Source organism: Atractosteus spatula, chromosome 4 (assembly GCF_055471065.1).
Source record: "Atractosteus spatula isolate fAtrSpa1 chromosome 4, fAtrSpa1.hap1, whole genome shotgun sequence".
NCBI lineage: Eukaryota > Metazoa > Chordata > Actinopteri > Semionotiformes > Lepisosteidae > Atractosteus > Atractosteus spatula.
In genome coordinates, this window is record NC_142709.1 from 15463123 (window position 1) to 15477089 (window position 13967).

Genomic DNA, 13967 nt, shown 5'->3' on the forward strand with positions numbered 1-13967 from the left:
ATCAATTAATCAAAAGGACAGCAGAACTATTAATCAGTTTCTGAAATCGGTATACATTTCTAAAAGCATGGATGCCCAGATTTCTTAAAAATGTAAAAAACAAACACAAAATGCTTTATTTCTATGGTCTGTATGTTGGCATGTTGTCAGAATAGAATGTTTATGGAACGAAATTCCCACACTTACAATTTGAATACATTTTCTCCTTCCCTTAGTTGCTGAGCAGCATTCTTCACACAGCTTTGACTGGAAATGTGGGGGTGCTATCTCAGATGCCTTAGAAACGTTTCACAGAGCCGTCAGCTATATTAATCATTTGAATCTTGTGTGCATCACAAAGACTTTCTCCTTATGTTATATCATTATCAGAAATATGGCACATCGAACAACATGAACGGAGATATAATAAATCAGCCAATTTGTAACTACCTTCATTGCAGTTGCTGCCTCATTGTTAAAAAATGAAAGCCTTCTCTTTCCATTGTGTAAGTATAAGAGCTGGCCATTAAAGAATTTTGTAGTATTTTTATTGGCATGTATACCCCAAATAACCTGTAAGACACAAAGCAGTAATACAAATAAACAGTGAGTAAACAAAGTAGTGATAGCTTTTACAAGTATACAAAACGGTTTACATGCTCACAAGACAAAAATGAAACAAATTTGGACTATTATAAGGTAATACTGCCAGATACATTTGTGCTGTTTAAAATATCCTAGGTGGGATCTAACACTCAATGGAAAAACTGCCATCTTTCTTTCAGCTGCTGATCTTGCTTTTGATGGCTTTAAAGGAGTTTTTCTTCTGAAAACACCCCCTGCTTTTCCATGATTGTTAAGGCACTGATACTGCACGCGGTACAACGAAATTGTCAATAGGATCGTGTGAAACTGAACTATAAAATAACTACAGAATTTATGCTTCTAGAGTGGATACTGATTCTACTCCACTGATAGAGATTGAAAGAAAAGGTATATTGTCGTTGCTGGGTCCAGAGTAATGTATTACCTGGAGTTATACAACATCATTCAACGTCTTACATCAGGCTTTGGTTTCAGTGTCTCCAGCTCGTTCCCAGTGCTTTACAATGACTCAGCGGCTCAATTAACGCCCCACAGGCTGACACTTTTGCTGCTCATTCTTTCATTGTGCCAGGCACTCCTGATATCCCAAATTACCCACAACCTGGACGTACAACATCTGTGTCTGTTTTTATTCATTCCCTGCAGGAACGTTCCCCCCCCCTCCAGTAATTGAATCCCATCATTTCATCCTCCATCCATGATTTTTGTGAGCCCATTCACAAGCAGCAAACAAATCCCATCTAGTGCTGAGACTCCTTTTGTTCAGATACATACTTTCAATCTGTCATACATTGAAAACAACAAAAAACAGACAGCAGCGTTTCTAAAGCAGATGGCAAAACCATGATTCAGATTCTCTCAGTACACAGACATGTTGCAATCAGGTTAATCACCAGTCAGCCCAGACTAAACAGAAAGGATGGAGCAAAAGCCAATAAAATTGATTTCCATCGTTGCTATTAGGTGAAATAAATGAACAATGTGCAACACAGCTTTCAGATGAAACTATTGGAAAGCTACTAATTGCTGCACTCTGAAGAGGAAGAACACCAGGGAACACAAGTGGCACATTCAGAAAGTGGTATCATTCCGGTTTTACAATTCTGTGCATTTACTGTACACATCTTACACTTTATGAGTATGTCCCCATTTGTGAAAAGCATGCATTTTTTATTGGACTTCTTTAAGACTGCAGTCTGAGTTACAATAAAGTTTAAAATAAAAAAGACTAGCTTTTGCAAAAAAATGTTCAAGAATACTATAACAACTTAAAAATATAGCACCTTTTTGAAATGCCGAAGGAGTGCTGTTCATTTTACAGGGAAAAGAGCTGTGCCTCGTTAAACTAAGTATCCCACAGAGCAGTGGACCCCAGTGTGTTTATTCTGAATAAGGTTTTGCACCGTTAGAGTTAACTAGGAGTTAAACCAAAGTTGTGCAAACTTTGGGATGGTTTTAAATTTCACAGCAGTGACAACTTCATACAGAGCAGCTAAACAGCTGGGGATGATGTTTGCAACACTCAAAATATGTCTTTCATCATTTGTTCTAAGTTAAATTCAACATACAAATACTTATCCTCTCGTTGAAATACAGGCATTCAAGCATGGTTCTGTACATGCTTACAAGCAGTACAAGCAGTGCTATTATGGATACATATGCCTGGCCCATTTTGTGAAAAACAAAACTGAGCAACTGAGCAGATACATATAAAAAGTATATTATACTGGTAACATTCCACGTTGTAACACGATTTAACCAAATGTGATGTTATTCTCTAATCTGATATGAGTTGTATGTTAATATGCTTTTCAAGGGCTTAAATTGCCAGTTCAAATCCAGCTGTGCCAGTCATGGAGTTGAGGACATGAAGGGCCAAGCTGTGAAAACTGTACTTTTCTAAGACTTAATTAGAAAAACCCTGCTCCTAGTGACCCTTATTAACTGTACTAAAGAGGCTAGACATTATGCTATTGTCCTTAGTAACGCCGTACGGTTCAAATCCAAATCCAGCTGTGCAAGTTGAGATGGCAGAGCCTGCAAAGCACCAGTCCTTCCCTTCTTTTGCCCTCTTGTAGCTGTTGAGAGTTACTTACGGCAGCTGTTTTACAAAAAAGACACTGCCCTCTTTCTGCTGAGGCCCGCAGTGTACAATCTAAAGGCTACAGCACCCTACATACAACAATGTTGGATTGCTACCCCACTTGTAGCAATCACAGCAAAAAATAAACATCGGAATATGAAAACAAAAACACACACAAAAAACTACAATGTATTTTTTTCGTCAACAGTACGCAAGTCAAGCATCAGCCTGATCTTCATGAAGGAAAAATGTGAGGATGACTGGAGAGCTTTCCCATTTCCTCTTCGCACGCCTGTGCTCTTTATATCTCCTTTGTGCTGGATTTCTTTGATTTCTCCACTGTTTCCTGTAAGACAGAGATGGGCGTTTTACACATTGATTGATGATCAGGCACACAGAGACTAGACATTGAAAGGGAGATACCTTTAAGTTTAGAAAGCATACACAATGCTAAAGTAATGGGAGGGTTAATAAATTATGGAGCCAATGTTTTATCTTATGTAAGACATCAGCAGTGTTTGTCTGCAGGAGAGCAGCTCCAGACAGGATGTTAGAACTCTGTCACTGGAGTTTAGCCTTGGTGCCACAGACCCCCACACCTGCTGGCTTTATACAAACATTATTAACCAACACTGACCGCTTAATGTCGGCCATAACATCTTGGTTTACAGCCATTATTAACCAAATATCACAGGTATAGCATCAAAAAAGTCTCATCCTCTGAGTTCTGAAGATATTCCTGCGCTGAAGATCTCAAATTCACTTAAATAATGCTGAACTGAATTGCCTGTTATTTTAAATTGTCACAGTATTGTTTTTCTTATACAACTCAAGGTTGAAATCTCCAATTGTCATTTTTTACATAACCACCCAATTTGGAATCACCAGCTATGTCTTTTGTATCTTAATGTGAGGACCCCTGTAGCCATGTGGGGAGAACCAGGGATAGAGAGCTGGCTCCACTTGTCCACCTGTTCATAAGCCCTTCAGATTTCAACAAGCAAGAGCTCCACTGACCTCCCAACTCCACCCCTGGAGCTGAGCAGAGTCAGCTGGGCACCACTACTGTGGGAATCCCATGAAACCCCATGAAAGTCCGGTATCGACATGAGCTAGGCTCAAACACGAGGCGACTGGATCATAAGAGCCCAACCTGTGCTTGAACCATGAGCCTTTATCGGTTCAGCCCGTCATTCAACCCCAAAGTGAGACAGTACCTTTAAGAGAGATCACTTTAAAATAGTTTTGGTTTAAATTTAAATTTGTATAAGCCTGAAATATACAATTTACAGTACAGTCAAGCTCACAAACATCATACTCAGTTTATGAAAAATATTTATGACTAAATAAATATCGTGAAAGACTTTTTTTCATTTGCTAGCCACGCAAGTTTAAGAACTTGGGAGTTTAAGAATCTCCCCGAGCTCTGAGGCCTGAGTGTGTTTTGTGTTGCCTTTTTTTTTCCATTTCTTGTTTTGGTTGGCTGTTCCAGTGCGGTTGCCCCGGCAACACTGACCTGGTGTTTGTTCAGCTCCTCCACCCTGCGGGTCCATTCCTCCTCCGTCATCTCCTCCTGTCCGGTCAGGTCAGTGTCCTCCAGAGGGGCTGTCTTCTTATTTTGTCCTGTGGGCACCCCGCAGAAAAAAAAGACAGAAATGTTAACTAGAAATGTTAATCCTGTCAGCAGGCGCCTGCTCAGAATGTCCAGAATGGCACAGAGCAGGAGTCATACCAGCTGTTCTGCTCCATTGCTGCCCCTGAGACAGCAATTTTCATAGGTGTAAATGCAACAAAACTACCACTAAAGCACAATATTCTGCAAGCCCGCTTCGAAAATTATTCAGCTGGAAATTTCATGGAGTATCCCTTTGACCTTTAAGGTTTGGTCTTTCTATGCTGAATGAGCAGTGAGAGATGAAGTCCCCAGCTAAACTGGCACAGGATAGTTGAGCTAATTCATGGTTGCTGAGAACGACAGTCCGCTAATGTGAATATTTTAAATAATCCGAAACCCTAAAGATTACATCTGAATATTACTTTTGGATTTTTGTTCCATAAAGGTAACCTGAAATTTCCTAAAGCTTCAGAGCAGCGGAAAAAAAACAGAGCAACTGGGAAACTGCAAGTATAACTGCGGGTTTGACTGAGGGAATGAGATTTCGTCAGGAAATAAGCACAAAAGAAATGGAGTCAGTAACACCAGGGCGGGGAAACTCTGGATTTAGTAATATAGCAATTTCACTCATTCAATTTTTGGTGAGTCACAGTCTCATCAAGGTCTGCAAATGAAAGTATGCCGTACCTCAGGCTTGTAGATAACTGTCCTTACTTACCGTCACAGGTCATAGCAGTGCACACCCAGTTCCCACAGGCACACACGCAGCGGTTACACTCCACCTGGGTCTCTGCCCCATCTTCAAAGGTCTCGTCCTCCAGGGCACATTCTGGGCAAAGGGGAGGAGACCGAGTCACACACATGTCTGCTGTGGTATGAGGGTGTGTTAACTCTAGGACACATGTTGTCCAGTTAACTTTTCCAGTGAACGTGAAACGGCAGGGCTAGCACAGTAGCATTCCATTTACTACACAGCATGATGGCTCCAGTGAATCCCATAACCCTGAAAGTTTTTTTTTATCAGATTTTGGAATGTTTTTGAAACTCCACAGCTTTCTGTTTCAGAACGCCACAGCATCTTAATATCTTGACTGTATCGATTTGGACTTTAGCTGGCCTTATTTCTCACTCTTTTCAAGTCACTGAAGATAACTCTAAGGTACAATCAATGAATTTTGTGATCCAGGTTACGGATCTGGTCTCAGTCAGAGAAGCGGTAAACAGTCGCTTTGCAATTTGACCATATGTCCCAAAGTGTGCTTTTCCCGGGTTTGAAAGTAACATCCGCCTAAATAAAGGGACATGGTGAGTCAGAGCCTGACCTACCATCACCAATGGGTGCACACTTGTCCAGGGCAGGGTGCACACACATTCACTCACACACAAGCACAAGGATGGTTTAGAGACATTTCTTATCCTAGCCAGCCTACTGTATATCTAGACTGTGTGTGGAAACCAGAGTACCCGGAAAAAAGCCTCACTGCTGTGGGGAGAACATGCAAACTCCACACAGAAGTCAGCCCAGGGCAGAATCGAATCCAGGACCCAAGAGCTGTGAGTCAGCAGGTTCACCACTGAAGGTTATTTATACTTAAAAGTATTTAATGCAGCTGACCACAAATAATTAATAGTTTTGCTACTCACTCTTCTGAGTGGGGTTGAATCCAGGCTTGAAGCAGTTGAGGAACTCGTTGAAACTCAGTTTCCAGTCAGCGTTTTCATCTGAAAGTTCAATGAGTGCGTCTACACACAGGCTCCTGAGGGAAAAAAAACAAAACAGAATAGCTTTAACACAGAAGGAATCCAGACAATTGACATGGAAAGTCTAACAAACCCAGCAGTGCTTATAAATATATACACAATATATTTACACAATAAATACACAATTCCTCATATTTGCCATCTAATCCTAGACCATTGACACCGAGCTGTCACATGGATGCTGCAAATAAGTAGAACTGTGCCACAGAACAACTGCACTCTTTCTACCCCCCAAAAAGACAGTTGGCAGTATTGCAACTCTGTTATGTTTGTGCACAACTCTCAATCTCCCCACAAGGCCAGCTTTGGCAATGAGCTCTGACAACTGAAAAAGCACAGAATTAAAATATGTGTCCCTAGTTGGACTGTACAAGAAAGACCTTGCTCTGTCTTGCCAACAATGCAGGTCAGCTGACAGGGGCAAATAAGATGTGGCCTTTCTGTATCTTTGTGATTTGTTTGCTTTGAAAAATCATTTAATCTCTGCACATCACTGGACAAAAGGTCCACCTGCGGTATTGTGAAACGCTGAAAGAAAAAATATTCAGTATTCTGATCTCCTTGCAAAAACACCCAAAATATTGTATGTCCAGTTGAGTTTTGATTCGAAAAATGCTGCACCAACATGACACGAAAAATGCAAACGTCTGTTTTCGACTGCTATACTGGAGAATACAGATGGGTTGTGTTGCATGATGTAGTTTTGGGTATTCTGTTAAATGAATAAAAATAGTTAACAACAGCTGTTGGGCTTGAACAGCACTCCAACATTCTGTTAAGCATAGATGCATACATTTCTAATGTTTTGAGTTCTTCATTTCAATCCAAAACAGAAATCAAAAGGTGATGTCTTCACCATCTGCACAAAGAAGGGAAGACATATGGTAAGCTTCTGCTATGTAATAGCAGATATTGCTGTAAGCTGTGAGTCAACAAAGTGAACTGACATCTTGGAAGTGCTTGCATTTATATCAATTAATACCGTAGCTCATTAACTCATTACTTTCTATATCATGGAAGTAGAAATTCTAGGAGCAGTGTATACACACTTGTAAAAACAAGTACTAACTTACTGTATAACTGTATTTTCCAGAACTAACAGCTTATTAAGAAACAGCGGCAAAACGACTTTGCTTTCACAGCTTGACAGGAGAACCTAAAGGGAATTTTCAATGGAGAAACACACACCTGAGAAGACGGTTGTTCTCCTCATCCATGTATGAGCTGATGTTGACAGCAGTCTCATTGTGCTGAATGAACTTCAGGAACTCGGCTGAGTCCATCTGGGAGTCACCATCATCATAGGTCTGAAGAAAACAGAGAACAGTACCTTTGTATGTGGGCATGAGGAAGTAGGGCTCTGCAGTTGTACACAAAACAGAAAGACATAAGTAATAGGTTTATTCCATGCTGAAAAAAAGAAGAAAGAAAACACAACGTTTCGGCTATGGAGCCTTCTTCAGGTGACACAGGTTGTGTTTTCTTTCTTCTTTTTTTCAGCATGGAATAAACCTATTACTTGTTCCTTTGCAACCTACGCATGCTGACGCAGCTACCCACCTGAACTAAAACAGAAAGACATGTTTGACACATGGGTAATGAAAAGTCCAAAAAAGATGGCAGATCCTTAGTACAAGCCCTTATTGGAATCGTATCAAGGTGGAAGAGCTCCCAGTATTGTTTCCACGTTTATCAGCAATTAAAAACCAGTCCTTGCTCCCCATGATAAGTTTCTTATCAATATTTTTTGCAAGCATGGAATCTGTACTTTGAAATAGAAGGAATGTATTTATCGTCCTGGTTATCCTGGATTGGAAATATCTGGTTTTGAACAGGCTGAGAGATCAAAGTAACAAAGCGCAAACACTCAGCATAAGGCAATGTGTTTTCAAAAGCTTTTTTCTTTTTTTTTCCCCCAAGGGATTTGCAGTCACCCCAGGGAAAGACAGCTGTCTCCATTAACCAATAATCCTTCTGGAGAAGGAAGATAATATTCTAGTAATGCTAAGTTGCAGTATTTATACACATAGTACAAAAACATACAACTGTAATATATACTGTACTTCATATGTTTGGAACGCAAGTAGAACATGTCGTATGTTTGTCAATACCATTCTGATCAACGGTCTGTTATTTCTAAAAACAAGAGCAGATACAATCTTTAAAATAACCATGGTGTTATTGGGTGACTTTGGAAATTCCAGTGGCCGCAAATGGTTCAATTCTTAACAGTCTGTTGCTGAAAAAAGAAACTCTCTATTCATTAACTTGTTGCCATTTCTTAAAGAGGCTTAGAGCTTTGGATGCAGAACAGTTGCTTGGTGACAGAACTCATTAGATTCAGGGCTACCAAAGAAATCTTTCAGCTTAAGTGTTTCAAATGGAAAGGGATTTTTTGTTAACTACTCCAGTACCTAATTTTCACTTTAGACAAAAAAAGCTGAAACAGTCGCACTGCATTACATCAACTAAAAACTTGAATGAAAATAGGAAATTGTGGCAAATCTGACCAAACATCTGTCCATTTTCCTTACTTATTTCTGGTAAATGGTTAATGAATCCCCACAGGTGAGTTATTTAAGAACGTCTACTGTCAAAAATGGGAAACTTTAAAATGGGACACAAGTGTTTGATATACACAGTTAAAAAAAGCCCAGCAATTGTGCCGATCTGATCAAGCTGAAATTGTGTGCTACAATTGTCTTGGTCACCAATGAATATTCATGCAATTAAGTCATCCTAATATCCCGGAGCAATTCATTGACTATAAACTGATCTTTGAAAACCACATATAATGATAGTGGAATAAAATGTGTTCAATACCTTTCATGCTACTGTCAGCACTTTGATGCTGGGTGATGTTAGAGTTATGAAGTTATGCAAGAGATCCATGAGTTCCACATTATTGAAAGGAGAAGTATACAGTAAAAGCAGTCATCAGGATTACATATTTACTGCTACAAAAGCAGTACAAAGAGCTATCATTCATGGCTATTAATTAACCAGCTTCTTAAGGCCATGTACCTGATAACTCATATAAGAACAGAGCATATCTATCTGCTTGACAGAGGTTTTCCAATAAACCTTCTGCATATTCAAGGCCTCATATGAACGAATCACCTGCAGAGACACAGGAAATTTTCTGAGAACCGACGCTTGAATCCAAGAAATCCTTTTGATTTTTCCTCCCTCCCTCTCCCCGGCTCCAGCACCGACCTGAGCCATAGAAATTCAGTCCAAGTAGCATGAAGGCAGACCTGACAGCTGTCAAAGGCTCTCAACAGAGTAACCAGAGGGTCTCCCCATACCTCTTTAACCTACAGCACGTGGTGAGAAACTGGAGTCTCTCCCAGTGGGGGAGCCCCGTAATTAAAAGCAATCGCGGTTGTCCATAACAGGCCTGAGATAGCTGTCACACAAATAATCAAGCCACAAAAGGAGGCTTTAGAAGATTTAGAGAAACCGAAGCTCAACACTGAGAAATTAGCACAGCAGACGGCCGCCCCCGGTGTGAGGCATTGCCATGGCAAACCCCATCGTGAAGAATAAGCCGCCGTCATCTGCCGCTGAAGTCGCAATCAGCGCGTTTCCCCTGCGGGGCGGCTGCGCTGACCAGGCGCTTCAGAAACATGCCCCGCCTCTCGCCAGCCGGCCATGCATTCAGACACGGAAAGGGAAACGCGCGCAAACACCGAGCAAGACGTGTTTTTTTTTAAAGCCGCGCCTCCGGTAAAAAGGTCCATTTCTCATTTGAGTCCTATAACACCTTTGAGGTTTTTTTTCAGTCATTTGAGTCTTTTCACCATTTTTTAAAAAAGATTTAGATTCCCACAGGCTCTTTACTGTATCTCACGCACCCTCTACTGCCATTTCAATGCGGGCATGGTCTCAATTTTATGAATTCAATCTGCTTTGGTAACACTGTAATTCATCGGCCATGCCAATAAAGCTCTTTGAATTTGAATCAATTATATCAGTTTTACTGAGGTTTAAACTTGAAATTGATGCTGCAGTTAATAGTTATTATTGCTAAACAGTTCTATTAAGAGCTAACAAGCCTACTGAAAAAAGTAAAAAAAAAACATGCAACAAAACACTAAGAAAAACCACAGCAGACACAGTACGATCTGGTGCTATAAATCTCTCACAGGGTCTGACACAAGATGCTCATGATGGCCAAGCTTTCTGCTGCTGGTTTGGGAGTGTTTTTCTCAACAGGGCAAATACAGATGCTGTTTTAACCTGATCTGGCTTTGCAATGCATCGTACAACATCTACAGCACAAGTTCAACATCTAGAGTACAACAAAGTAAAAAAAGGTTGTCACAGGAAATAGAAAAACACAGCATTAGCTGATACTAGCAAGAGCCGAGCAAACTGTCTCACTGTTTATCAGGTTATCAGTTATTTGATTTACTAAAGTAACTGACTTACTGTATATTGCTAGTCTCAATTATATTGCCTGAGTACTGTTAATTCTTAAGAACATGAATGGTTGAAGTGAGATCAGTGTGGAGAAGAAAAAGAAGAGCCTGTGAGTTTTTCGAGCGAGAGTTTGAAACCCATGGAATCTGCTCTGCTGGTCTCTTCCATGCTGACAACGTCATGAACGTCTGCCCTTTCAAGAGACAAACCAACACCAACCTTAAAGTATCTGTGGAGGATTTCGGAGAAGTTGGAGCCCTTGGAGAACCACCCATCTGGAACCACTTCGGTCTGCAGCCACTCGATGACGCGGTTTCTCAGTTCGTTGCGATCGGCAAGGTAGCACACAACTGGAGGAACAAGAGCATTTCTGTGGCTCATACGTAAGCTTTTAAAAATTCAGTTTCTTCACCAGCAGACCACTTCATTTTGTGTTTTTCACCCTTCTTTTCCAATGAGTGGCAATTCTTCCCTTACAAACAGTACCAGTAACAGTACAGGAAAACAGTACCAGGAAACATAAAACAGAAGAAATACATTTGGTTTGGAGATCTGTAAATACTTCTGAACAGCTTAAGAACACCTTAAAATCTAAGTTTCAACATGTGCAGAACTCGACAGCTAGAATCCTGACTAAGTCACACACCTGTGAATACATCACTCCCATCCCACAGTCCCTTTACTGGCTTCCAGTCTGGTTTGGGGAACATTTTAAAATCATTCTTCTTATGTTCAATGCTTTGCATACAGTAGTTTGGCTTCCCAGTATCACATATGTTACGTGTTTACTCCACTCGTGTGACCTTCATATTCTCAGTCCATTTTAGTTTGTAAATGTTCTCAATGTTCGTCTTTACTCTGTGAGTGGCAGGACTGTGTGCTACTGTGCCTTAAATCTCTGGGACACTAGATAGATACTTTATTAATCCCATGAGGAAAACTGCAGAATATTTTATTCTGAAATAGAATAATAGGTACTTTGAAATCCACCATGATAACTTACTTTTCCATAAAGACTTTTCTGTCCTTGTTTTATCTTCAACATTTGCTTTGTAATATTCTTTAATTTTATTTTATTACGTAATGTCCTTTTTTGTGTGGTTTAACCACTTTGAGATTACTGTTTTTAAAGACACTATATAAAATGAAGTTTATTATTATACATTTTCAGGGGGCTACAACATGGGAGACAAACCAGCTGCATTGCATCGAAAAGTCATTTTTATTTTGTGGTTATGCCCCTCTCCGGGCAGCCACTGATGCTTGGAGAACTCTCTCATGTTAAAAGCAAGCCTGCTTCCAGCATTCTGATTAAGAAGATACAGAAGAGACTAAACCCGATAAAAAACAAATTCTACAAGTGCCCATAAACCAATGTCCAAACTGTGCTTTATATTAGCATTTCCAAGCATAACTAGAGTTTCAATGCTTCCAAATGATTCATCTCATTCTTTTAAATCACAATATCTGGTAAAACATTCCCATGGGCAACATCACAGGCAAAGCACAGCCTGATTCATGCTGTAATTATCACCTTGTTTTTCCTGTCTGCTTTAACCGCCACTGGCCACAGTTCTGATTCTGACTGTGGCTCAAGGACCTCACAGGCTGTACACGGACACTTCTTTGTTTCAAGTTGCAGCTTTGCTGAGCTGATGCAGGAGGTGGCAGGAACACTGCTCCTCTTGTAGAAGCCTTGTGTGATCTTAAGAACAACTGTACCCAAGAGGTCACTAGACCCATCTACCCCATTTAGTACTTAGTAGCTAAATGGGCCAACCAATCATCTGGCCATTTCTTGAAAGAAGCCAGGATATGAGCTTCAACTATAGTGTGAAGAAGTGCCCCTGATTTCTGTTTTAAATGTACCTCCCTGTAGTTTCTTTGGTTCATCTGGAAATGGGGCCTTTTAACCATCTGAGGTTAATGGTGAGTTACACTGATAAGCAATGACTCATTGTCAACAGCTCAATCGCTCACCTTCCCGGCCTGGCTCTCAGTGAAATTCAGTATTGTTTTCTGTTGGGATTTTCAGATAGAAATCATCCATGTGTACAGGAATCTTCAGGAACCATCAGAACACTTGTAAGTGGGATTTTCTAAAATCCCTGGAGAACCAATTGTATTGTTTATTCTGTCAGCTGACAACAGAGCAAAGACTCAGAAAAAAATGTGAAGCAATTTAGTCTGTATTTTTGCATGTGAATGCCAAACAGTATTATATTTACTGATAGTATTAATAATGGAAGAATGTTTCATACTGGATAAAAGAAAAGCACATATAAACCTAAGAAACTCTGCAAACAAGAGGCCATTTGATCCATTTAACTTATTTGCTTGTTTTAGTACTGCAGTTCCAGTCCAGCGGTTTCTTGAAAGAGGCCAGGGTGTCATCATTGCCAACATGAATGGGCTTGAGCTTGTTTAATGCTCCCACAACCTTCTTGTATAAAGAAGTGCCTCCTACTTCCCTATTTGCAGTACCGCATGTCAAAGTAGACCAAAGTTAGAACAAACAGGCACAATCAATCCTGGAATGAGAATCGAATGATAAAATATGATAATTACTGTGTTGTACACATTTACACACTTATTTTGATTGGATTGACTTACTTGGGCTTGCAGCAGATTTCTCAGTTTTCTTCTCTAAAACAGAAAAAGAAAACACATTTTCTCAGCTCCTTTGCACTAGGCCATACAAAATCATCACATTTCATTTTGCTTGCAAAATGGGATGTCTACTTGTGGCTCACTGATCATCTCAGCACAGGGCGAAAGTACTTTATAAAAGTCAGGGTGGTGGTCTGTAATGTCTTCTTTACTTACTACTCTATTAAGTAGTGGTAAATTAACTACTCTATCTGACTTACTAATCTATTAAGGCCCTAAGTTTCAATCCAGATCAAAACCTACCCCCGTTTTCCAAGAGCTGGTAAATCTCTGAAGGTTCAGACATTTGCTTGCCTGATGAACCAATAGTGCAAAGCTGTCATCTGTGGGATTATGACTGAATGCCTCTAAATCAGCATCTCTTTTAAAAGGTTCCTTAGAAGAGACAGCACAGGTGTGGAAAGAAACAGAGTGGTGTCTGTTGTCCATGTTAACACAGCTTTGGAAAATGAGCTCTCTAGATCAAATCCTTCAACGAAGAGTCACCCTAATGTGACCATAGCGGCTCCGCGCGGGCTCGTGCCCTCCGCTGCTCCACCCCGCCGGTTCGTCCTGCAACACCTGGGGTGCGAGCGCAACAGGGAACCAGCCGCATGAGCTAAAGGAGACCCCCCTCAGCCCAGGTGGCTGAGGTCCCTGCTACGCGCAGGGATGGCGGTGACGTCACCTTGTCCAAACTAGCTCCACTACACTAACAGTCCAATTTACGTAAGCCTGCCTTCAAAATGCCTTGTCTGAAGCAGACGGTTGCAGGCTGTGCTCTGAGGCTGACTGAGACACGGTCAGGACACACTGGTGTATTCCCCGAGCTCCTTCTTTCACTTTGCT

At 40.7% G+C, this 13967-nt stretch overlaps 1 protein-coding gene across 1 annotated transcript in view; it reads right to left on the reverse strand.

The window, feature by feature from the left end:
- Positions 1-510: 510 nt before the first annotated feature.
- fstl1b (follistatin-like 1b) overlaps positions 511-13967 on the reverse strand; it is a 51584-nt gene continuing 38127 nt past the window's right edge. The window contains exons 5-11 of the mRNA XM_088914856.1: positions 13083-13115; positions 10689-10819; positions 7233-7351; positions 5928-6040; positions 5002-5112; positions 4185-4291; positions 511-3014 (exon numbers count right to left, since the gene is read on the reverse strand). Coding sequence (XP_088770982.1) covers positions 2970-3014; positions 4185-4291; positions 5002-5112; positions 5928-6040; positions 7233-7351; positions 10689-10819; positions 13083-13115 — 659 coding nt within the window. The 3' untranslated portion in view covers positions 511-2969. The remainder of the gene's footprint in view (positions 3015-4184; positions 4292-5001; positions 5113-5927; positions 6041-7232; positions 7352-10688; positions 10820-13082; positions 13116-13967) is intronic.